The 25,700-nt window shown below is 39.7% G+C and overlaps 1 protein-coding gene across 7 annotated transcripts in view; it reads right to left on the bottom strand.

Annotated features, from left to right (window-relative positions):
* The window catches only part of LOC106700241 (epidermal growth factor receptor substrate 15-like 1), a 146,219-nt gene that overhangs the window by 80,333 nt on the left and 40,186 nt on the right, over positions 1-25,700 (bottom strand). For all 7 annotated transcript variants that reach the window (XM_023339361.1, XM_023339360.1, XM_023339359.1 and 4 more), the window contains 4 exons: positions 15,927-16,084; positions 12,478-12,634; positions 7,131-7,193; positions 5,570-5,655 (listed from right to left, as the gene is read on the bottom strand). In XM_023339361.1, coding sequence (XP_023195129.1) covers positions 5,570-5,655; positions 7,131-7,193; positions 12,478-12,634; positions 15,927-16,084 — 464 coding nt within the window. The remainder of the gene's footprint in view (positions 1-5,569; positions 5,656-7,130; positions 7,194-12,477; positions 12,635-15,926; positions 16,085-25,700) is intronic.

Raw genomic sequence — 25,700 nt, 5'->3', positions numbered from 1 at the left:
AATCACATCAGAACATGTAAAATATTTGACAGATAGCGCTTAAATCAATATTTAAAATGCTTTTCTTAACAACAGTGTTGAAAGATGTCAGTGATTTTACATTAATATAGAAAGTGAAACTTTTAACATTATAGCACTAACAGGCAGCAGTGTATATTTTACCTAACTGTGGCTAAAGCTCCTGCTAGCTGGCTTACTCTCTGATCGGAGGCTGTTTCTTTTATACACAGTTAGAGAATGGTGAATTGACAATGACTGATAACGATATCACGGCTAACTAACACATAAATACTGTTATTAATCTAACCTTTCTTTGTATCCTTAAAGCAACTTCAAGGCTTGTTCAATATTCCGGGGGACATAGCGAGGAGCCCCGGCGCGCCGTGGATTACCATCACAACAGGGAGGAAGCGACGGCGGCGTAGAGAGAGAAGGCAGAAGCGGGGCTGCAGGGCCAGCTAGGCTACGGAGGCAACCACACAAACCACCGCTCCCCAGCCTGTTTCTCTCGAACGCTAGATCCCTTGAAAACAAGATGGATGAACTGAGACTACAGGCTGCATCTCACAGCGCAGTGAAGGACAGCTGTATTCTTCTGATCACGGAGACCTGGCTGCATCCAGACGTAGCGGACTCTGCCATTGAGCTAGCAGGCTACACAGTACAGCGCCGCGACAGAACGAAGGACTCTGGTAAGAGCAGAGGAGGAGGCTCTGTGTGTACCTGAACAACACCTGGTTACTAACACAGCGACTGTCATCAGCCATTGCTCCCCAGACCTGGAGTATGTGACTGTTAGATGCAGACCAATATACCTCCACAGAGAGTTCACCGTAGTCATGGTAACCGCTGTTTACATCCCACCGGATGCTAATGCTAAAACAGCTATTGGACTTTTGCATGGCAGCATTAGCCATCTGCAGAGCATCTATCCAGATGCTGTGCACATCATAGCGGGGGACTTCAACCATGCAGACTTGAAGACAGCGCTCCCCAAATTCCACCAGCATGTAAAGTGTGCTACAAGAGAGGCTAACACTCTGGACAAAGTCTACTCCAACATCAAGCTAGGCTACAGGGCTAGTCCACTTCCTCACCTGGGTCAGTCACATTTAATTCCTGCTTATGCCCCCCTCAGGAAAACTGCTCCAACCATCACCAAAACCATCAAATCCTGGCCCCAGGATGCGACACAGCAGCTGCAGGACTGTTTCGACAGGACAAACTGGGATGTTTTTGAACGCCAGGACCTGGAGGTTTTTACGGACAGTGTACTGTGCTATATCAAGAACTGTATTGACACTGTAGCTGTGGATAAACGCATCCGGGTCTTCCCAAACCAGAAACCCTGGATGACTCAGGAGGTCCAGCGACTGCTAAAGACCAGGAATGCCACCTTCAGGTCTGGGGACAGGACCGTCTACAGTACAGCCCGAGCTAACTTGAAGAGTGGCATCAGAATGGCTAAGTCTGACTACAGGAGGAGGATAGAGGGCTACCTTGACAGCAACAACAGCAGGCAGGTGTGGCAGGGAATCCAGCATCTCACCAACTACAGGACCAACCTCGCAGCTGCGGAAGGCGACGCCACGCTGGCAGAGGAGCTGGACCTCTTCTTTGCCCGCTTTGAGGTGAAGCCAACAGAGGCAGCCACACTACACCAAGCGACCCACAACACCACACCCCTCGTTGTAGAGGAGCACGAGGTGAGGCGCACACTGCGGGCTGTCAACCAAGGAAGGCTGCTGGACCTGATGGCGTCTCTGGACGTGTCCTGAAAGACTGCGCCGATCAGCTGGCTGGAGTCTTCACCAGGATCTTCAACCAGTCCCTAGCCCTGTCTACAGTCCCATCCTGCCTGAAATCTTCCACCATAGTCCCCATACCCAAGAAACCTCACATCTCCTGCCTCAACAACTACCGGCCAGTGGCACTAACCCCTGTGGTGACGAAGTGTTTTGAAAAACTGGTCCGGGGTCACATCACAGCACTTCTCCCTCCTGGCTTTGACCACCACCAGTTCGCCTACAGAGCCAACAGATCCACAGAGGACGCTGTGATCACGTAGCTGATTTCCGTTTCCTGGGGGTTGTTGTTGCGCAACACCCCCCCCCCTTTCTGTCTCTACTCTCTCACTCTCGTACTTCCTCTTCTGAGAGGGGAGATGTGCTACCAGCTCTCCTTCTAACGGGTTAATTGAGTTTCCTAAATCTGCTGGGATTTACCCTGTCCAGAACTGAAGTAAACTCTGTTTAAGCTGGTTTCGAGAAATGATTCACCTGATTTTTGACGGCCTACATCCAGGTGTCCCACCCTTCTTCCCCCTGTGAATTAGCCAGACTGAGCAGCCTACAGCCAACTAGTTTCACAGAGCACACCTGTTAACGGTCGCTCGTTCTCTATTTTACAACTTGCATTTGTTATTGAACCAGGTAGGTTTTAGTGACTGGGCGAGTCCCAAGGATGATGTTTTACATTTGGGCTACCAGCAACCTAAAAACATTTTCCACTTTTTTCTCTCCAGAATCAAACATCATAGCTATTTTACAACCATCAAAGAACTTTAAGGTGACTCATTAACTGAATGTCCACAACATCTTTTAGATTTTCTTTATGCTAAATATTTTATTAGTAAGGCATTTTTGCAAGGGTCAGTACAGCTTAATTCAGTAGCAGAAATAATCAAATAAGTAAAATCAGTCATCTAGTCTATCTTTCCCTACTGCTGACACTGAGAACTAAAAAAGGGAACCTTTGAGAGAGACGGACGGAGTTTGGCATTTCGAACCCCAGACCTGGCCTGATGATGAAGAAGGTGCTGCAGCAGGAGGAAGATGTTGATCGATGAAGGCAGGAATCTCTGTAGGTCTGATGAGCTTCTTCTCCGCATGGATGGTGAGGTCACAGAGGACTTGGTGCTGGCAGGAAAAAAGGCACCAGTTCTTCTTCTTTGCCTTTGTCTTTGTCTTCATCTTTGTCTTTGGGGTCTGAACCCAGCCGATGAGAGAAGTGCGATTCGAAGCCACAGGTTGTGGGGCTGACGGGTTGGTCCCCATGAGCAGGACAGTCTTCGGCTCTGTGGCCCCGGCTCTTCTTCAGCTGCAGAGTTCTTTGTCCATCTTGATCTTGGCTCAAAGCTGCCCGGAGGATCCAACCAAAGGTTCCTCTTTTGCACCCACCTTTTATAGGGTTTATCCACCTTTTGGTGCGTTTGCATTGGCTAGTACTGTTGCTGTGCTTGTTTAATTGGCTGACTGCTTAGACAGATGATCTCATATCCATCACTGTCTTACAGACATTTCCTGATGTCTGTGCTAATGTCTCAGGGTTGCTCAACCTCCTGTGTCCCTTGCCTGCACAACCTTTTCTCTGAAACGTTTACGTTGTTCAATCTGTTTCCAAATAAGGCGCTGATTATCTCTGCTCTCCTGTTAGTTCCCCTTTCTCCCTTAACCTTTCACCTTTCACCTACCATCTACCTCCAACATATCAGTGATGTTTAATTGCAGTTACACCTTTTTACACCATTTCAAGTTCAATGTCAAAATCACATTTATATTACATTTATTTTCTTTAGCTTCTCTGATTTAGCATTCATTTATGATTTTATAACCATAACTTATTAGTTACTCTTATTATGATCTTAATGTGAGTTATTACAGATGTTTTTCTGAAAAGAAACCAAGAATAATCCATGATTCTAATTATTTGATACAAAGTTACAGTTACTTGTTTTTCTTGTAAGTGTTCTCACAAATGTAACTGTAAGTATTATTACAAGTAAACCAATATTAACCAAAACTTACTTCCTCTTTTTCCAGGAAACCTGCTTTTCCTGTTTAATGACTCTCTCTGACTGACTGATTTCTTATGATTAGATAGAAAAAAGTAGAATTAAAGCAAAGTTTGCATGAGACAAAAACAACACACACAACCAGATTTATTTTTATTGACACCTAAGTCTACTGTTGGGCCTAGATGTCACTTGAGTGATTCATTTTAAAGATAACTTTATTTATTATTACTGTTAAACTTAAATCTCCAGCATGGGGAAGTGGGATGAGCTCGGATTTTCTTGACAGGGTCCACATTGAGCAGGGCCTCACATGGAACATGAACACCTTCGAGCTGATAAAAAAGGCCCAGCAAAGACTGAACTTCCTGAGGGTTCTCAGGAGGAACAACATCAAGGAGAAGCTGCTGGTGTCCTTCTACAAGTGCTCCATAGAGAGCATACTGACCTACTGTATCTGCGTCTGGTATAACAGCAGCACTACGGCTCAAAGGAAAGCTCTCCAAAGGGTTGTGAATACAGCCCAAAAAATCATTGGCTGCCCTCTCCCCTCACTGGAGGACCTGCACAGCGACTGCTGTCTAAGAAAAGCACAACACATCACAAAGGACACTTCTCACCCCGGACCTTCTCTGTTCACACTGCTGCCTTCAGGCAGAAGATACAGAGCAACCAGAACAAGAACCAACCGTCTCAGAGACAGTTTCTACCCGATAGCAATAACAAAACTAAATGCAATCAAAAACAACCATTAATCATCATAAATGATGTATGTGAGAATGTGGCTGTTCTTATTTATTGGGGTTTTTTGGGGGGGGGGGTTTGCCAGTTGTTTGTTGATTCTTGCGTTGTGTGTGAATTGTGAGACAGTTATTTTTTGTTTTTGGGCATGTGCACCGACTGATGGCACCTTTTGAATTTCGTTGTTCTTGTGACAATGACAATAAAGATTTATCTTATCTTATCTACAAAGAGTATCCGTGAATTTTTCAGTCAGGTTTCCCTACACAAAATCACACCATAGGTACAGATACACTGAATGGGTTAGAACAGACGTTGTCTGACGTAATTGTGAAAAGGGCCTATGATTTGCTAATTGAATTAGGAAATGCACATTTGAACCATGAACTAAAAAACATAAGCTCCACACTGATTAGAAAAGGAATGGAAAAAAAAGAATCAAAACTCTGACTTTTGGTATAATTTTGATTTGCAGTTATTATTTATTTTTTATTTCCTTTATTTGACCAGGTAAACCCCTTTGAGATCTAGATCTCATTTTCAAGAGGGACCTGAACAAAAGTCTGCAATACACAGCAACCTGGTTACAAAATAAAACTAATTAATACATATGCCTTAGTGTAAAACAATAGAAAACAATTTAAAAGCAGTGAAACTGTTTAATAGAATCTCGTTGCCTGTTTTTAAGAACAGCTCAAAATAAATCCAATGAAATCAGTTCTGACAACTTGAGTTCAGACTGGAGCTGATTTCAGGCTGAAGGAGCATCACACTGACTGCTTGCTTCCCCTTTTCAGTTCGAACACGTGGAACTTGCAAAAGAAAAATGTTATTTGAGCGTAAAGAATGGGAATTAACAGATCTATGCAAGAGAGAGCTTAAGTATGCTGGAGCCAAGCAGAGTAGAGATTTATAAATCAGGATCATCAGGTGATTATTTCTCCATACGCTTAAAGGAGGCCATTCAGCTTTTGCATACAACTCACAATGATGTATAAAACATCTGCTTATTATTGTGCCAACAGTACCACTTACCTGTGCAACTGGGCTATCTCCTGACTAATATCATCAAGCTCCTTGATGCCACTGAACTCCCCTGAACCCACTGAACTAGAGCTGTCCTGTCAACACAGAAAAATAAAAGAAAGGGGTAAGAACCTTTGGAAAGTGAACTTTGATCATAAAAGAAAACCAAAGGATTAAGAGGCAGTAAACGATATAGGGACTGAGGGACAGAAACAGAGATAAAGAATGAATATTAATGCAGCAGGAAACAAGCAGTACATATCTTTTTAGTAATAAATAGTCACGTAGGGGAGGAACCACATTTGTCCCACCAATGAATTTCACCGCATTTGCAAAAAATATTAGATTTTGAAATCTTCATATCGAGTCCTTTTTTTAGAAGGTGCAACACAGTGTCCTGGCATTTCAAGCAATGTGAGCAATTTCCTAAAACATAGCCAGCCATCCTCAGTATTGTTTTTTCTTGCCCCAGCCCAAGATGCATCTCTTTGTGCATCTCTGGGGAACTTGGTCAATTACTAATGGGTTACCAATTGACCGACCACTGATCATAATCGTCTGATTTCTGTGAAAAAGTATATGATCAGTAATTGCAAATTACTGTCTTTTGTTGCCGATCACAAAAACAGATCACCTCATACTTTGCAGCCTGCTTTTCCTTGACACTGCGCAAGCGGGTGGCAGCAAATTCTTAGCAATGCTGTGTGGAACTTTAACACTCTGAGAGTGATGGAAAGTTTGCATATTGCAACGGAAAAATACCTCAGGGTGAAGAACATCAAAATGGGGGGGCTGGTTGACCTTTGATTAATTTCAATCAATTCGATCAATTTCCCTATGGGATTAATAAAGTTCAACCTAACCTAACCATTACCTCTAGAAACATTTCTTTATATCTTTTAAATGATGGCAGCACAAACAAAACCTTTTGCTGCACAAACAGAGCACAAACGTTTTGACACCAATTGTGTCTGTTTTGAAGAAGTTGGGGGGGTCAACTTCACTCAGGTAAAAAAATGCAGCTAAATAGCCTATGTTAATGTGATTATAATTTGACAGGTAAAAATAGAACATGACTGATTTTTTTAAATTAATTTTTTATGCTGTCGGTCAAAATGACGGAGAACAAAAAAGTCTAGCGTGACCTCTGATATACGTATATATATATATGTATGTGTGTGTGTGTGTGTGTATGTCATATACACACACACAGCCCAAATTTAGATAGAGCTATCTATGAAAGAAGTAACTGCAAGGGGACCTTTAAGGATGACAGACTTGGATCTCATTATCAAAAAAAGGAAAAATGGTCAAAGTATCAGTGGAAACATGCTTATTTTAAGGAAAATGCTATAATTCCAATTATATTAATTACTGCAAAGGGTATACTTTTTTTCTCTTTTTTTAACCATTTTTATAACAAAATGTATATGTACATTTTTTAAAGTAATTCTTGCTTGAATTTTGAATCAAAATTTTGAATCTAAATAATAAGTTTGTGCTTAAGTGTATACATAGTTATGAAACAAAGAAGCAAAAAATACAGGAGAGCCAAACAGACTAAACTCACCCTTCTCATTTCTGACAGAGCAACCATCTCTGATCCTACTGGAGTCATATATCCGGACATTGTCTGGAGCCAAAAAAGAGAGGGAGAGAGAAAAAAAAAGATATTGTTACCGACATACTAAACAAAAACAAGGAGTTTCATACATAAAAATGTTATTGCCCCAAAGACATTGTTTCTAGAAGACATCTTTATTAGAAATTAATCTCTCATGTCCATGAGAATCTTGGGTTAAATTTAGATTGTTATTGTGATCATAGACAATGGCAAATGGATTTAGAATGGCATATTGAGGACCACACTTTGGCATCAGTCTTAAAAAAATACCAACATGCATATACTGATATGCAATGTGCACAGAGACACTCAACTAAAAATACTGCAAAGGCTCCACATTATGCCAACACTGAGGGGGGTAGGTTAGAGTTGGGTTCTTCGACCTGTAATAAATGTAATTTGGAGCTTGTAGTGTGCACGCATATGTTTTGAAAATGTGTAAAGTTTTGTTGTGATGTACAGGGTGAGGTAACCTCTGATTGGTTGTGGTGTAGAATTATAACCCTTTCACTACATTTTGGCAGCTAAAGTGGACAGTACTTGTAACACACCAAAAACCAAACCATGATAGGAATAAGAACACATGGTGCAAGGAAGGCCATCTGGCCATTCTGGATATTACAACATACCCCAACAATTGACTGACTGGTATAAGAAGCTTTTGAGAATTCTCCTACTGTAAAATTGAACTTACACCCTATAGCATATAAAGATATGGAAACCACTCATAAACAGACTTAATAGGCCCATAGGCCTAGATAAACGAGCCAAACAGCACAGTATACTCAATTAATTATTCTAAGTAGATTAAAAAGTTTCTAAGGAAACCCAGCATGACTTGCAGCATTCACCCCTGTTAGTCAATGCAGCTGGCGTGGATTGCTGTATCCCCTTGGTATGATACCAAGCATGCATGTAGTGATTATAGTTATTAATGCTATAACTAACAAATGTGTATGCATTTGTTGTGAGAATCTCAAATATATCTTATTAAAACAAGACTGTAAGAGCCAAATATGTGTATTTTGGGGTTTATGGTCACTAGATGGGGTTGTGGCCTCAAGTATATGAGCCAAGGGGCAACAGGTAATAGACAGGTGTTGAGCCCGTAAGGGCATACAAGTTTTTGACCACTGTGGCAGAGTCAATGCTGTTGCCGTGTATCATGGAATAACTGGATTTGTTCACAAATGGTTTCATCTGAATAGGATAAATTCTGAATTTGCACTCCAAAGAAGATCTTTGGGATTGACTTTACATAGTACAAGTACTAGTCTGGGGCAGCAAAGGACCAGATGGACACACGATCAGTCAGATCACTGACTCCTCGATCACTGACTCGAGCAGTCAGTCATAGAGGAGGACCGGATCGTGGCAGCTAGGGAGGCAAGCTAGAGTACCATGGCTCTTTGCAGGTCATTGTAAATTGGATCATGGAATATCAATAGGCGTCCAACGAGTATGTGTAGTGCTACACCATTGAAGGCCATTTTTGTGTGTGTGTGCATGAATTAAAACCAATGCATTGGTAATTGCACTCCTCACACCCCGGTCACAATTTGTTCCAACGGCTGCCATCTGGCTACATATACAGGAGTATTAAAGCAAAGACAAACAGACTAAAGAACAGTTTATACCCAGTAGCCATAAGGACATTAAGAGTACCATTTATCACCCAATTTTATTGGCTGATGTTAATATTATTATTATTATTTAGTGAATATTTTGATAACTTGACAGCTAAAATCAAAGGTAGTCATTGTATGCGAGCAGATTTTTGCTCTTCAGCAGGGAGCTGGGAGGGTCATGCTGCAACGTGCCTATTGCTGTGTTGCAGGTGATTTAGTACTGACGTAACGCAATGCGGATGGGGGTCATGAAATAAATGCAGCCCGTTTACATTTCGTAGCTTCAAAATGCTTAAAGTCTGTGCCTTGCACAGTTGTTTCAACCGTTCTAATAAAGAGAAAGTTAAACATTATTTTCATGTTCCGAAGGTAGTTGGTCATAAGAGAGTTCATTTTGTAAAAAATTACTGAAAAAAGAAGAGAAAAGTGGATCAGCAATCTATGGCCAAAAACATTCAGAAACCAACAATGCCAGAGTTTGCAGTGAGCACTTTCTAACAGGTAAGGATCGCATTGTTTAAATTGTATTTTCAAATATTTTATTGGACAGGATTTACTTGGAAAGACAAGCATTCATATGTAAGGTAAAATATATTATTTTTACTCCCAAGCTTTATTGTCCCCAGAAAAGGTTTGAGTGCTAATGTTTTTAGCAGCTAGCTTAGTGCTGACATTGGCATTTTACATCTTACTTTACGATTTTTTAAGTTGTCTAAGCGCAGCAGGTGATGTAGATTCCCAAGACTGGGTCTCTACCGTTAACCTGGGCTGTGACTATTTCTCCACTCTCTCTGGCCACGAACCATGTTTTCAATGAGGTTTCTGGAGATTGCTGCAAATGGTTGACTAACATTATAGAAATGCAGTATGCCTCAACATTAACAAAAAACTCTAGCATGAATTTGGGTTTACAGAAGCTAAATAAATTATTTACAAGTAGAGTCAAGCACTTAGTAATAACATGGGTTAACTTGTAGTTTGATTTAGCGATATGTTGACATAGACTAACTACTTAAAGTAGCACAACTCACTAGTGACCTGGCAGAAACAAGTCGATAGTAATGTAATGCTTCTTTTGATCCTAAATGGTTGACCCAACCTTAAACACAATAATTGTATGCATGCAGGCTTTTCAAAGCTGTCATCTGGCTCGTCATACAATATGAGGTCTGCAGCACCAGATAGATAGTTATGTTGATCGGGTAAATCCTCAAGATTATATAACAAATATTTTTTACCAAGACATTATGGCTCACATCCTAAATATACGCGTATTCTTTCGAGATACCTTGTCTGTGCCAGCTCATTAAGGGCAGGGTTACCCATACTCACTATCATCCATTTCGCCGTGTTTTGAAACAGAGAAAATCCACTTCCTGACCTCCATCTGAATTTTGCACGTCATCCGCGTCACGTGTCTGAAATGCAGCAATTGATAAGTAGGCTATGCTCATGTCCCCTTAAAACGAGGAGCAGTGTGTATTGTATGTAATCATATGGTTCCACCCCATTAAATCTGTAACAAGAAGTGAAATAGACAGTGAGGTTTGCAAATGGCAAGATTGTTTAGTAGCTCCTGTCAGATGGACCTCTTCAGGTGAGAGATGATGATATGTGATCTGAGTTTTTATTTTAAAAAGTAGGCACACAGGGTGTGTGGCTTAAGTACACCAGATGTGCACCATGAGATGAGTATCTTGACACACGAGGCTGAAGTCTTACATGTTTCAATCCAGGAGGAAGAGAAGCAGTTTGTTTGCCCCCACAATTTGGGGTCAGCAAGGACACTGGAAATTAAGTCAATGTATATTTCTAAACTTGTTCAAGTGTGCTTATTTGTTCAAAAATTCTTAACTAAATGTATGCATTTTTTTCATTTATTTGAGGATGCTGTGGTTTTAAAGTGGCAATAAAAGTAATAGTGAAAAAACGCAATTACATATGCAACGCAATATTTTCCGTATTTGACCAGTAAATTTTTTTTTTTTAAATCGATGGAAAAATCTGAGGCTTGTCTGTCATTTTGACAAATTACAATTCACACCCCTGACTATTGGTGGAGACATGCGGGACACTTTAAATTTTACACAGAGAGTACATTGCGAAGGTAACTAAATCAATCAATAAGAAAACATCCTTTCTGAATATCATCTCTGACATGGACACTGAACTAAATCCATCTTGCTGACTCGAAGCTGACAGCACGCTGAAGAGTTATGGGCAGGCAAATTTTGGCTGAAATGGCACGTTTAGCAAACCTACAGTAGATACAAAACAGAAAAAAGTAAGGAGAATGCTGTTGTGTTATTATTATTTTAATGGGTGAGAAGACCTTGTTAAAAACAATAAAGTAATTACTTAATTAGATTGTTGTGAGTGCAGTGCGCTGCACAAGTAAATGCACACATGGCTCCACCCTGCTCTGCTCAAGCTGTGGAGACAAAATCCTTTCTATCAGTCAGATTTGAACTTGACTTATGCTGAGTTTAAACAAAAAACAAAAGGGTGCTGGAAGATGTTTAACAAAAACTGGGAGAAGTTGCGCTGCTTACTCAAATGGTGCTCTAAAAATGAAAGCAGTATAATCTTAATTAAAATAATATGGCTATATGTTTATTTCAAGCTCAACTCTCTAATTAAAATTAATCAGTTGGGTTGCATCGGGCTCAGGCATAATGTCTATGGACTCGGTCCGGATCAGGCTGGATTTTTTTTAGGTAAAATCTAAATTATAGCCCAGATTTCTGCTTTAGCTTCGGGAGGAAGTTGTAAGGCTGCATGTTCACACCCCAAGAGGTGAAGCGCTCATAACTTTAGTGGAGTTGATTCATTTCATTGTTCTGCCAGTGGTTTTCATTACTGCAGAGAAATGATATGTTATCTGCTTGATCAATATGTGATGAGATCTGGATTGTCTGTTCAACTTGTTGAATATTAACTGCATAAAAATTAAATGCAACAGACAAATAAAAAATTGACGGATAAAAACAGAATATGATGGAATAGTTTTATTTTTAACGCAGTCAAATTGACAGACAACAAAAAAGTCTAGGGCGACCTCTGTTATATGTATGCAGTACGAATGTTTTCCATTTGACACTGTTAAATCCTCAAAATGTCCATCAATCCATTGTTCACCCTTGTCCCTAGTGGGGTCAGGAGGTGCTGGTGCCTATTTCCAGCTAACACTCCAGGCGAGAGGTGGGGTCACCCTGGACAGGTCACCAGTCTGTCGCAGGGCAACACAGAGACAGGCGGGACACACAACCATGCACACACACTCACACCTAGGGAGAATTTAGAGAGACCAATTAACCTGACAGTCATGTTTTTTTTTTTTGTGGGAGGAAGCCGGAGTACCCGAAGAGAACCCACGCATGCACACTTCATGCAGAAAGACCCCGGGCCGGGAATTGAACCCGGGACCTTCTTCCTGCAAGGCGACAGTGCTACCAACTGCTCCACTGTGCAGCCCTCCTCAAAATATACCAAATGTATGTATCCTATTACTGACCTTTATTGGTTTTAACACAAATCTTTTCATACTCTTGTTGAAGTTGACATTTACAATATTTGGTACTAAAAATTGCACATTTTAAGGTAGATTTTTGAAGATAAATTTCGTTAAAATAGAATCAGATGAAAAGTTTGTGTTATTTACTTACAGGTATGGGAGTTCCTCTCTCTGACGGAGGTATCATGTCAACAGTGAGGACTTGGGGTGGGTCAATACCCTTCCCTACTTTCTGATGGATGAGGTGCATCGCAAGGGCAAACTGCTCCCTGTTCAGTTTGCCTATCTGTCTTGTATCTGCCAAAGACCTGCAGAGCAGAAGAATACCGAGCTAACAAAATTACATTTATTTTACTGCTGAATTGCTGTGCATACCAACAGAAAATAACAAGGATCACCCAAGAGATTCTAGTTACTTCAGGTGCAATTTGTGTCATTGTGAAAGTTTGTGTCAGAATATAAAACTATGTAAAAAAGTGTAATAATGTTTTTAAATGTCATCCCAATACTGTTACAAAAACGCTAAAAACAAGAGAGTACTTTAATTTACTTTCTATCTCTACTCCCTGTAGGCTTTTGAACATGTCATGTGTGGTTATCAAAGGTTAATAGATACAATTTCAGTCTTATACACAGGGAGAAGCAGGAGGACATCAATGGGTGGGGCTTCAGTGATGTCCTGAACTATCACACCAATGTGGGTAGCAGTACTCCCTGATGACAAATTTAAAAAATCTGTTGCAGATCAAATGTTTCATCCAATTTAGTTTTGGAATAGTCAAGGGCTGAGGAGTCAAATTCCAAAGTATTCCTGTTTTCCTCTTTAGAGATTAACAAAGGTCATTCAGGGTGATGTGGTGATGCAGAGGTTAAGCAAAACCCACATAAAGAGGCCTTAGTCCTCAACGTGGCTGTCGCAGGTTAGATTCCCATCCAGGTGACCTTTTCCACATGCCTTCCCTCTCTCTCATTACCTACTTTGCTGTTCTAGCACTTTGAAATAAAGGCCACTAGAGCAAAAAAAAAAAATAAAATAAAATAAAATAAATGTAACCCCCTGGGTTATATGTTATTGTTGTTTTGAAAAATAAATTTAATGTATGCAACTTAATATCTTAAAATAAAATATAATAATTTCCAAGTCTTTTGGTAGGAGTTTGAAATGAGCACGAGTTCATTAAAAAAAAAATAAACAGCTGAAGTAAAAAGTCTATTAAAATATTGTGTTCTGTCACTTTAAGAACGAACAATATTGTATATTTTTTATGTAAAGTACAGCTCAACACAAGGTGTGAAGGACTAGAGTGCTGAGTACAGTGAACCCTCGCTATTTCGCGGTTCACCTTTCGCGATCTCGCTGCTTTGCGGATTTGCATCATGCCTTGTGTTCTGCATTCTGATTGGCTAAACAGTCTCTCCGCTTCTTTTCTACCTGTGTGCCAACAACGTTGCGGTTTAATATGTACACATACGTAAAACAGCTTGCCAAATTTAACATAATCGATGGTGGCATGTCGGTTTATAAGAATCTTTTTGCCCAGAAGAAAAAAGAGCGACAACAACTACCGATAACTATGTTCTTCTCTCGAAAAAACACACCTGCACCGCGGGCTTTAGAAAAAAATAAAAACACACTACAGAGTGGAGTCAGGCTGCAGCGGCTCAGTCAGAAGAGCAGTGAAATACACGTGAGTCACTATTGGTCCTACTGTACTTTGTTTTTGTTTTTATTTTCAAAATCATTTTTAATTTTCAATGTGTTATGGAGTATTTTATTGTATAATAATTGTAAAAAAAATAATGGTTTCTACTTGGCGGGTTTCGCCTATTGCAAAACCCGCCAAGGTTTCGTGACATTTTGGAATGTAACCCCCGCGAAAAACAAGGGTTCACTGTACTGTATATGTTTTTTGGGTTTTTCTGTCTAAGGTCAGTTGCTATTGGGTGATTACACTTTTCCTGAATTCTGATTGACTGGGGGGCGGGGCTAACGGGAGTACCGGGAGAGAAGAGGAGAGACCACGAGGAGACTCCGTGGAGTTTGCTGGAACTTTGGTGAGCCGTTATGGTGGAAAACCGGATAAACTGTGCAACAACTTAGCTGTGCACTAGCGCCAAGGGACAGCTGACGGACCGAGGAAGAAGCGGGCGGTGAGCTGGATATTGGAGGTCGGCATAGGAGACTGTGGAGAGGGAGAGACCAGCTGCGCCTGGACTGGGCTGCTGTTTGGATTTGGCTGCGGTTTCCTCCACCTTTACCGAGAAAGGCGTGAATTAACTGACTGTTATCTGGAGAGATGAGTCATCAGGACCTTATATAAACATGTCACTGTGGATTAAGGACCAGTGGTGAGTGGCATCAGTATCAGGCCTGCAACGGGGGTTTATTGACTATATTGTCGGCTTTCAATGGTTTTATTTTTTGGTGGGCCCACTAATTGAAAACTGTTTCTTATTTTCTGTGTACGTGTATTGCGTTAAGACTAAAGGACTCTTTTGTGTTCGGGACTGTTCAAAATAGTTTAATTTAGAATTCCATAAGCATTTAAAAGAAAGGAAAAGTCCCTATTTATAAACCAGGTGGCTGACATTTGTCCCTAGTGGGGTCAGGAGGTGCTGGTGCCTATAAAAACTTGAAACTATAGTTAATACAATTAGCAGTACTAACTGTTAACTATAGTCACTGATTACAAGACTACTGTATTAACTACTGTAGTCTTGTAGTCAACACCTGTAATCAGCAAGTCTTTCCAATTAATGTTACTCCGACTGAGCATTTTTAGCTTAATTTGAAATGTTGCATAATAAGCAGAGTGATATTCTTTAATTTCTCTTTGTAGTAAAGGATTTTTGAATTGAGTGCTGCAGTAACCCCTTTTCCTGGCGTACTTTTCCTACCGCATTTTCTGAATCCTATTAATTTTCCATAAATTTGCATGGATTCAGCACTCTTTTGTAGGATATGCTCTTTGTGGAGGGTGCCAGTGGCTGTCTTCTGGATATCTGTCAAGTCTGCTGTCTTCCTTATGATTGTGTAGCCTGCTAAGACCACTTAGAGGCTCAAGGACCCTTTGCATGTGTTTTCAATTAATCTTAATAGAATAATCCTAATACTACCTAATGGGTGTTATAGCATGGGTTTGAATATTTAATTTTTTAATAATATTCACATTTCGTAAGACACCAAATTTAGGACTTTCTGTATCTGTAAACTATATCAAAACTACAACAAATTCAGGCTTAATATTTTTCATTCAAAATAATCTATAGAATAATTTCTGAAATGAGTGACAAAAAAATAATGAACTTTTTCATAATATTCTTCTTTTGGAGGTGGGGGGGGGCTGTATGGTAGTTGTAGTTGTTACTACAACTTTGACCAAATTGTTAGGAAAAAAACTGAGAATCTAAAAACATATGACTTAAAGTCCCAACTAGCAATCAAAATTTTATCTACTTACACGTGGACAGGTTTTCAGGTTTTAAGATAACGTTTAAAAAACAAAGTTATTTGACACAGTGGAATTTCTTGGTAGAGAGGACTGGACTGCCAGTGTCTATTACATTTTCAAACACACAATAGTGGCAACCTATCCTTACCATATATGTGCAAGGATGTTCTGAGAAAGTCCAGATTGAATGAAGATATCCTTTACTTCCTGTCCACTGACAAAGCCATCCAGATCTGCGTCCGTCTTCAGAAAGATGTCATCATAGCGACCACGTTCTGACAATGGCACCACCCAATTCAGTGAATGCTAAAACATGAAAACATGCATGTAACTTCATATTTTGTGATCTTTTGAACTTCTAATTGTCAGTCAGTCTAATACTCTGTTTTGTTTTGTTTCTACATACACAGTTGTGTAACTAAAGTTCACAACTGTGTCACAACTATTTAGAAAAATCTAGTATTTCAAATAGTATTTCAAAATAAAATAACCTGAAGGGGCATTATTATAACTGTTCCCTTCAATTGTTATAAAAATGCTATATATATATGTAAAATATCACTTAAAAGAAATTTGACACCTTAAAATTTAAAAACTCGTGCTTCTTTTGAAACCCCCACGTACAGGAAGTCATCACAACACTGCTCCTCTGTTAACCCTTTAACAACAATTTTACCAGCATTTCACTAAAAGTAGCTCTTATAATCATCTTGTTGTAATGATCCAGCTCCAAGGAGGAGATGTGTCTTGAAGGTGGAGCCTGGTCCACCCAGGTGTTTTGAACAGTTGAATAGCTGCCACATGAGATTAAAAGATATCTTAAACATGCATGAAAGAATCAAGGTAACACACCAGGTACAGCCCTGCTCAAAATTATTGGCACCCCTTCATGTTTTGCATAACTGAGTGTTCAGAAATAAATGGAAATGTTCAAAATGTTTATCAGCAGGATCTATCAGTCAGAAGTCCAAAGCAATTCAAAGTAATTAATTTAATTTGCAACATAGATATTTTAATTCCAAAGGACAAAACAGAAAACCAGCATGTGGACTAATATTGATACCCCTCCTTAATATTTGGTTGCACACTCTTTGGCAGCAATGACAGCCTCCAGATGTTTCTTATATCCATCTATAAGCTTCTTCCAATTCTCAGGTGACATTTTCTCCCACACTTCCTTTGCCGTATGCTCAAGCTCTTGTACATTCTCAGGGTTCCTTTCTCCAATGGCAGATTTCAGCTCCACCCAAAGATTTCCAATTGGATTGAGATCAGGACTCATTGCTGGCCATTTTAAAACAGTCCATTTTTTCCCTTTCAAGCACCATGCCTGCATACTTTTGGAGGTGTCCTTTGGGTCGTTATCTTGCTGGAGGACCCAGGATCTTCACCTCCAACCAAGTCTCCTTACACTGGGCAAGACATTTCGCTCTAGAATTGCTTGATAATCTTCTGATTTCATGATGCCTGTGATATTATCAAGGCCTCCAGTACCAGATGCCGCAAAGCAGCCCCACAGCATTATGGATCCTCCACCATGCTTGACTGTTGGTATGGTGTTCTTTACCTTAAAGACTTCATTGCACCATCTGTAAACATACTATTTGTGTGATTTACCAAAAAGCTCCACTGTTGTTTCATTTGTCCATAAAACATTGTCCCAGAAGGCTTGAGGTTTGTCCAGGTTCTCTTTTGCAAAGTCCAGTCGTTCTTTTTTACATCTTTTCTTCAGCAATGCGGTCTTTCTTGGCCTCCACCCATAAAGTGGATGTTTAGTGTGCGGTACTTGTTGAAACAATTCCACCAGGCTGCTCCAGGTTGGTCTCTAGGGGCCTCATGCATAAAGCAGCATTCACACAAAAAATGTGCAGCGTCATATTTTACACACAAGTCAGCATGTATGAAAATTAACTCTGTATCAAAGTTTGTGTAAATCTAGAGATCATATTGATCTGCTGGGAAATGTTGATGATGGTTTATTAGTGTTTAGATTAATTCAGACTGATCATCCTGGAGCTCTGAGCAGAACTTAAAGAACAAGCCATGTGGTACCGGTCCAGCTGCAATCATCTTTCAGTCGAGCCAGGCCCAGACAGGCCCGTCTTATGGACAGAAAGCATCTCTATTCTGTAAATGTACATCTTATGCACATGATTCCACTATTTAGAATAAACGTCCATTTAGAATAAATGTCAACTCAAAGACTCTCTGACACGCTGTCTGTCTTTAAATCCCGGCAGAACACTCTGCTGGTCAAACAGGCATTTGCACGATCTCTTTATTTTTTTAATTTGGATTTTTTTTTCTTTAAAAAGTATTATTTTTATTTTTGTGAGGTGACCTTATGTATCCTGAAAGCACCTTTTAAATAAAATATATAATTATCATTATTATAAATACTTATACTGCTACAAACAAGGACGTCTCCATGGTTATTGCTTCACCTGGTGACAGACTTCTAGGTATTTATATTAATTATGTATTTATGGGTGGTAACAGGGCGGACCAGCAGCTGAGCTCTATTTCATGCAAATTGGGATTTAGAAAGGAAAGGTGCGCTGCCACGTGCGTGTGCACGGCTTTATGCATCCGAAGTTTTTTGTGCGGCGCACTTTTCTAAATTTTTCCATATGCCAAGTTTTAGTGTGAAAACTGCGCAATGTTTTATGTATGAGGCATATGAGGCAAAGTCAGTCTTTAGATGTTTGACGTGGTGTTTTTTTCCACAATTCGCACCAACCGTCAAAGACTTCTGTCATCGATTTTCTCTTCCCCCCACGTCCAGAGTTGTTCTCGACAGTCTGGAAAACTTGTTAATAAATTTACAGGGACACCAAGGCTTTAGAGATGGCTTTATACTCTTTGGAGGTTTTGTGCTTGCAAATAACAGCATTTGTGGTGTCATAATAAGCATAACATAATAAGCCCTTGAATTTGTCTGACATTACTTTTAGTCAGGCCTTCCAGGTCCATCATTTCCCGGATGATCCGTTCTGCTGTCTCTTTGTAAATGTCAAGTTAATATATTACCTATGAATTACATCGAGCTTCGCGTTGCTCTCCAGAAAACTGCAAACATTGAGACTAATATGAACAGCGTAATAAACGTGAAAACAGCCACAAACAAACATGTTGTAAAGTTGCACAACTAAAAGCCATTATAATTATTAATATTAAGATAAGTGTCACAAATCTGTGCAGCCATCTGAGTGGTGGAGCTGCAGGAGGAGCTCTGTGCTGACAGCAAACATAGGGCCATAACAGAACCCTACGTTCTGTTAGGGTTCTGTCCTAACAGAACCCTAACCCTATAGGTTGAAAGGTTCATGTCAACCTTTCAACATGAAGAAAGGTTTATGGGGGGTGGGTGACTCTAAATCCTATTTTGAGTTTTCCAGACAATAGTGGAACACACGCAAATTACTGAAGCTTTTCTTTTTTGTACTGTTGTAACCATTAAAAAATCTCCCCTTCAGTTCAACCTTATAAGGGGAGACACATTGTTGATGTTAACATTATAAAATAACTTACAACTAAGTATTGGCAAAGATCAATGTAATTTTCACAGGAGGCAAAGCGTTGTTGTTAGCAGCTGCTGAAAGTAACTTAAAAAGTAACTTTTTATGAAACTTAGTTACTTTCCAAATAAAGTAATCAGTAATCTAACCAAGTTACTTTTTCAAGAAGTAATCAGTAATCCGATTAAAGTTACTTTTTCAAAGTAACTGTGCCACCACTGGCTATGTCATATGGGTGGAGGCAGTTCATCACTGCAGTTCATCACTGCAATGACCATTGACATGCAATGTTTACCATGTCAATGGTAAACATTGACACAGTAAACATTAATATTCTTCTGAACACTATGGAAAAGTTAAAAATGAAGTTATTTCTCAGTGGTCCAATTCCATCACCTCAATGGGGAGACGAAAAACAGTCCAGGCTGGACATGATAAACAAACGGCTGATTAAAAGCTGCTCTGCCAGCTCAGTGACCTTCATTGATAAACTCTGGATCTACTGGCAGCGCTTTCACCTTTTTGGAAGAGGCGGACGCAATCTTAATAAACATGGGATAAAGCTACTCACTGCAAATCTTTTTCATTTTATCAACAAGGACAGCAACGTGATCATCGCTTCAGAAGAACAGGCTCAAGGATTTCTGACTAGGATGGAACCCTCTGCATATCAGGAGCAAACTATTCCAAAACAAGCTGATACAACATCGACTGCAGACAGAAAGACTGGTTCCCTTCCTCCTTCCCCCCTCCCTCTCTGCTCCCCCACTCATTCACAAGATACACATGAAGAAATGTCTTCTGGACCGGAGTTTCTTAAATTTACAGATGGAATGAATCAACAGGTTTTACTTGGGATGTCTCTCCTTAGCGCTCACGTAGCAGACCTCACTTCATTTAAGCCACCTGACTCTAACTTCCCAGAGGATCCATCACTCTGCATTTCTGAGGTCTGAGGCCGGGGTCCAGATTTTATCTTTACACCCGTCTTACTCCAGAATGTGTCTGGCCCCCCAGCACTGCAGAACAGGACATTACCTGTCCGTATCACTACAAGAAAATTTACAACAAACAGAAACATAAAATACAGCTGTTTAAATTCAAACATCAGACTGATCCCTTGCCTAAAGGAACCTCAGACTGAAGAACTCTTGGCCTCCAAGTCACTTAAACTAGCTCTTTTAAATACAAGATCTCTCTGTGCTAAAGCTCTATTAATTAATGATTTCATCACTGAGCATAATATCGATGTTATGTTTCTGACAGAAACATGGCTGAATGACAATAATGAACTGATCGTACTAATTGAATCTGCGCCTCCTAACTACAATTTCTTCAGTGAGAATAGAAAACACAAAAAAGGAGGAGAAGTGGCTTCAATATTTAAGAATACCATAAATTGTAGTAAAATCTCTTTGGGTCACTTCACCTCTATGAGTATCTTGGAACTGAGGTTAAAGGCCACAAACGAACTTTGACAGTAACTCTATACAAAACTCCAACTTTTGTTGAAAATTTCTTTACTGACTTGAATGAGCTTCTATCTCTTATATGTATTGATTATGATTGTTTAATAATTGTCGGCGATTTCAACATTCATGTTCACAACCCCCAAGACAGAGGGGCAAAAAAGTTTGCTAATATTTTAGAGACTTTTGGTCTAACACAACATGTCAAACAAGCAACACACACTCAAGGACACACACTGGACCTGGTTATCAGTAAGGGTGTGACGATTTCCAATGTCTCTGTAACTGATGTTGCCCTGTCGGATCACTTCGCTGTTATCTTTGAAAGTTCTTTATCTTTTAACCCACTTGGACAAACAGCAACCATCACAAAACGTTCTCTCACTGAAAACACAGCAGAAACTTTTAATCAAATCTACTCTTCTTCCTCACCCTTAAGCTGTAATGATGTAGATAAGTTGGTAAATGATTTTTAGTCTAAAGTTTCAGATATTATTGATTCCATTGCCCCAATTAAAATGAAGGTTGTGTCTGGTAGGAAGAAATCTGCATGGAGAAATGCACAAACAGTTAGATCTGTAAGACAACTCTGCCGTAGGGCAGAACAAAAATGGTGTAAAACTCAACTCCACGTTCATTATGACATCTATAAAGAAAGACTACTTAACTATCATTTAACACTAAAACATGCAAGAGAGGCTCTCTTTGCAGATGTCATAGACAAAAACATTAACAATGCTCGAGCTTTATTTGCAACAGTTGACAGAATCACAAACCCTCCTGTGACGTTACCACCTGGACTTCAATCTAATACCGCCTGCAACCAGTTTTCCAGCTTCTTTTCAGAGAAAATTCAAAAAATCAGAGGTAGGCCTGTCACGATAGCAAATTTTGCTGAGCGATTAATTGTCTCAAAAAATTATTGCGATAAACGATAATATTGTCTAAAGACCTTTTTACACTGATTTAATGGAAATGACGTAATAATGCATGTGATTTCCTGCCAAAGATAGATGCACTTTATTTTCAAAAGAATATTTAACACTGGAGCTGATAAACAAAATAAACAAAACAACCAAAAACAAAATGGATTCTCAGTCTCCATTAACAAAAAATGTACTTGATAAAAACTAAACAACATAAAGCCAAAGTGGAAATAAATACTGCATTCAACCAAAAGAGTGCAGATTATGAAGTCTGTATATTATGTTGCCCTTCAGTAATAATCAGATTTAAATAGAGAAGATGGGCACATTGACTACCTGATGCAATAGTTCACACTACATGATTTTTGCTCCTATTTTTCCCCTTATGACAATCTTAGAAAGTTGGTCTTTCTAAGATTGTGTGGTGTGTTACGGTAGATCGTCGTTGCCACTCCGATCTAAATCAGGGATTTTCCCCGACTGGGATCTTTAACGCAGCCTGTTGAATGTGACAGGTAGCCAATCAGAAAGCGAGGATTGTCCTCAGTGTTTTCTGAGGGGAAATTACAGAGGGGAATCCCAAACAGCTAACAGGGCGCAACCCGAAGTCCAGCCGACGTGGAAACAACATTAATGTTTATTCAACATGCAAAGAATATAGAAATGACAAGGGAAGGAGTTGGAGCGAAATTGCTACCGCAGTTGATAAACCCGGTAACTTTTCAGCTGTTCTTCGTTAACATGACTAAATAGGTTATAATGATTTTCATTCAGTCAGGACTGACACTAGCCACATGCATTGCAGGTAGATTGTAGTAAAGCATTGATTAATGCTGGTTTTAAAATTAGTTCACTGGACTTGTAGCCATTATTTTGTGCCCATTGTTGGACACCACACGGCAGGAACGAACCTGATCGAACAGTTATACCTAGGATTTCTGTCGGCTAATGTGTGATCTGTCAGGTTTTGAACATGGGCCGACAATCAGCTGACAGCTCTAAGATCCTGTGGTGTGCGCTGGGCTTTACACTAAGGAAATTAGGAAGGGAGGGTCAGTGGAGAGCACCGGAGTTGAGCTTTTTTTCATTCAGTGTCATTAACAGAAAGAGAAAAAGGCCGGAAGAGACGATAAAGCTGATATTTGAAATGACGTCGATAATTTTAATTTATCGTACGATTAATCGATTTATCGTTTATCGCGACAGGCCTAATCAGAGGATTAATCTGTACATCCACTATAAAGCCAGTACCAATGCTGTGCCCAAACAAAACAAATACAGGAAAAATTACCCAATTCCAACTACTTAATTATAAAACCCTACAGGAAATTATAAGTCAACTAAGCTGTCTGGATGTTTCCTGCTGTCTGGATGTTTTACCCACACATTTCTTTAAGAAAGTCCTGCCTGTTATATCTGCTGATCTGGTCCAAATAGTAAACTCATCGCTCTCATCAGGCGTTTTCCCCCAGGCTTTGAAAATAGCAGTAATCAAACCACTTATAAAAAAGAACAATCTGGACAAATCACTAATGGAGAATTACAGGCCGATCTCCAATCTCCCATTCATCAACAAAGTTATTGAAAAAGCTGTTTAAACAATTAAATAGCTTCCTAACAATAACCAACCGCTTTGACTCCTTCCAGTCTGGTTTTCATGCTCAACACAGCACAGAGACCGCCCTCGTAAAAGTGTTCAATGATATCCATATAAATGCGGACTGTGGGAGAACCACAGTGCTGGTTCTGTTGGACCTCAGTGCAGCGTTTGACACTGTTGACCATGACATATTACTGAATCGACTGGAGAGTTGGGTCGGACTCTCTGGTCCAGTGCTTAACTGGTTTGAATCCTACATAAAGAACAGGGATTTCTTTGTTTCAATTGAAAACTTCTCATCAAAGAGGTCAAAGGTCACATGTGGGGTACCCCAAGGTTCAATCCTATGACCCCTTTTATTCAATATTTATATGCTCCCACTAGCTCAGGTTATAACAGGACATAATATTAGCTACCATAACTATGCAGATGACACACAGCTCTACATTACGACGTCACCAGGTGACTCAGAGCCCATCCAATCACTGAACAGATGCTTAGAACAGATAAATGTGTGGATGTGCCAAATTTTTCTCCAGATGAACAGAAACAAAACTGAAGTTATTATTTTTGGACCTAAAGAGGAATGATCTAGAGTCAATGCACAGTTTCAGTTATTACAACTAAAAACCAGCGATCAGGCCCGAAACCTGGGAGTAGTGATGGACTCTGACCTGAACCTCCAGAGCCACATAAAGTCAGTTACAAAGTTGGCCTTCTATCACCTGAAGAACATTTCCAGGATTAAAGGACTAATGTCTCAGCCAGATCTAGAGAAACTCATCCATGTGTTCATCTTCAGTCGTATTGATTATTGCAACAGCGTCTTCACAGGTCTGTCCAACAAATCAATCAAACAGCTGCAGCTGATCCAGAACGCTGCTGCTTGCGTTCTCACTAAAACCAGGAAGATAGAGCACATAACACCAGTTTTAAAGTCCCTCCACTGGCTCCCTGTAGCTCAAAGAATAGACTTTAAAATACTGTTGTTAGTTTATAAATCACTGAACAGCTTAGCACCACAATACATTAAAGATCTGCTGTTGTTGTATCAACCTTCCAGACCTCTCAGGTCTTCCGGTTCTGGTTCTGCTCTGCATCCCCAGAACCAGAACCAAACGAGGAGAAGAAACATTCAGCATCTATGCACCACAAATTTGGAACAAACTTCCAGAAAACTGTAAAACAGCTGAAACACTGACTTCTTTTAAATCTCGACTAAAAACCCACTTGTTTAGAATTGTATTTGAAATGTAATCAATTACAAATTTAATGATGGAACTTGACTTAACGCTGTGTTTTGATTGTTGATTCTATCTTGCATTGTGTTTGTAATGATGTAAAGCAGTTTGAAATGCCTTGCTGCTAAAATGTGCTATACAAATAAAATTTGACTTGATTTTGATTACGTTTTTCTATGTTTTACTCAATGTTCATCTTTTAAAATGTTCTTTATCATTTGCTGTTTTTTATCAAACAAAAGGTATTTGCAGTAAAACATTGTTTAACTTGATGAATTTTCTTCAGTAAGTATTCAATAATATGTACTTAAACTTCATTGGTGCCAATAATGGTAAGCAAGACTGTCTGTTTTTAATTAGGGAATAACATTAGAACATAAATAGATTTTTACATTATTAGGGTATAATGTGATAAAAGCAGCATATTTGAATTCTATCATTATCAGTCTTTATAAAACTAAGACTTACGATGCAGCCAGCTTTAACAAAGAACATCTAGACAGAGTATCATATGGATATTAATGTGGTTATGCCTGCTGCAAAGTGGTGCAGTTTCCTGGAATACTCTTTACCATTACCGTCCAGGATGACACAGTTTGTTTTCGTGTCACCTGGTATCTGTTGTGTTCAATATCTGAACAGTCTATAAGCTATGATTCTGGGCTACAGCCAGGGGTGGAAATAAAAGATTTTTTTCCACCAGCCCCAGTGGAAAAAAACTTTTACCAGCCACTCAGACATTTCACCAGCCACTGTTTTTTTTTCCCTTTCAATTACAAACCCCACCACTACAAGCAAATTACATAAAATATATGATTTATTCTCGATTGATTTGATATATTTTTTGGTAAATTATGACAGCCTCGGGCCACTCCATATACAGTATGTGCATCAGTCTGTAGTCCCGTCAGCCACTCCTACCCTGGACAGAAGTTCAAACTGAATGCAGTGTTTTCTTTTACTGTTCAAATTGTCAACCTGCCATAGTGGCGGGTGATTTCTCCAATTTACACGCTACTTTATACTTTTACCCGCATTTGGCCAGTGGCGGGTGCTAATTTCCACCCCTGGTTACAGCATACCTAAACTACCCGAACCAACTTCACCATCATGTCCAAAAGGACCATATAAAAAACATGGACAACAGTTGTTGCAGAAAAGTGTTCGC

Source organism: Xiphophorus maculatus, chromosome 9, assembly GCF_002775205.1.
Source record: "Xiphophorus maculatus strain JP 163 A chromosome 9, X_maculatus-5.0-male, whole genome shotgun sequence".
Lineage (NCBI taxonomy): Eukaryota > Metazoa > Chordata > Actinopteri > Cyprinodontiformes > Poeciliidae > Xiphophorus > Xiphophorus maculatus.
The sequence above is the reverse complement of the archived record's forward strand: the minus strand, read 5'-3'. Positions and strand labels throughout refer to the sequence as shown.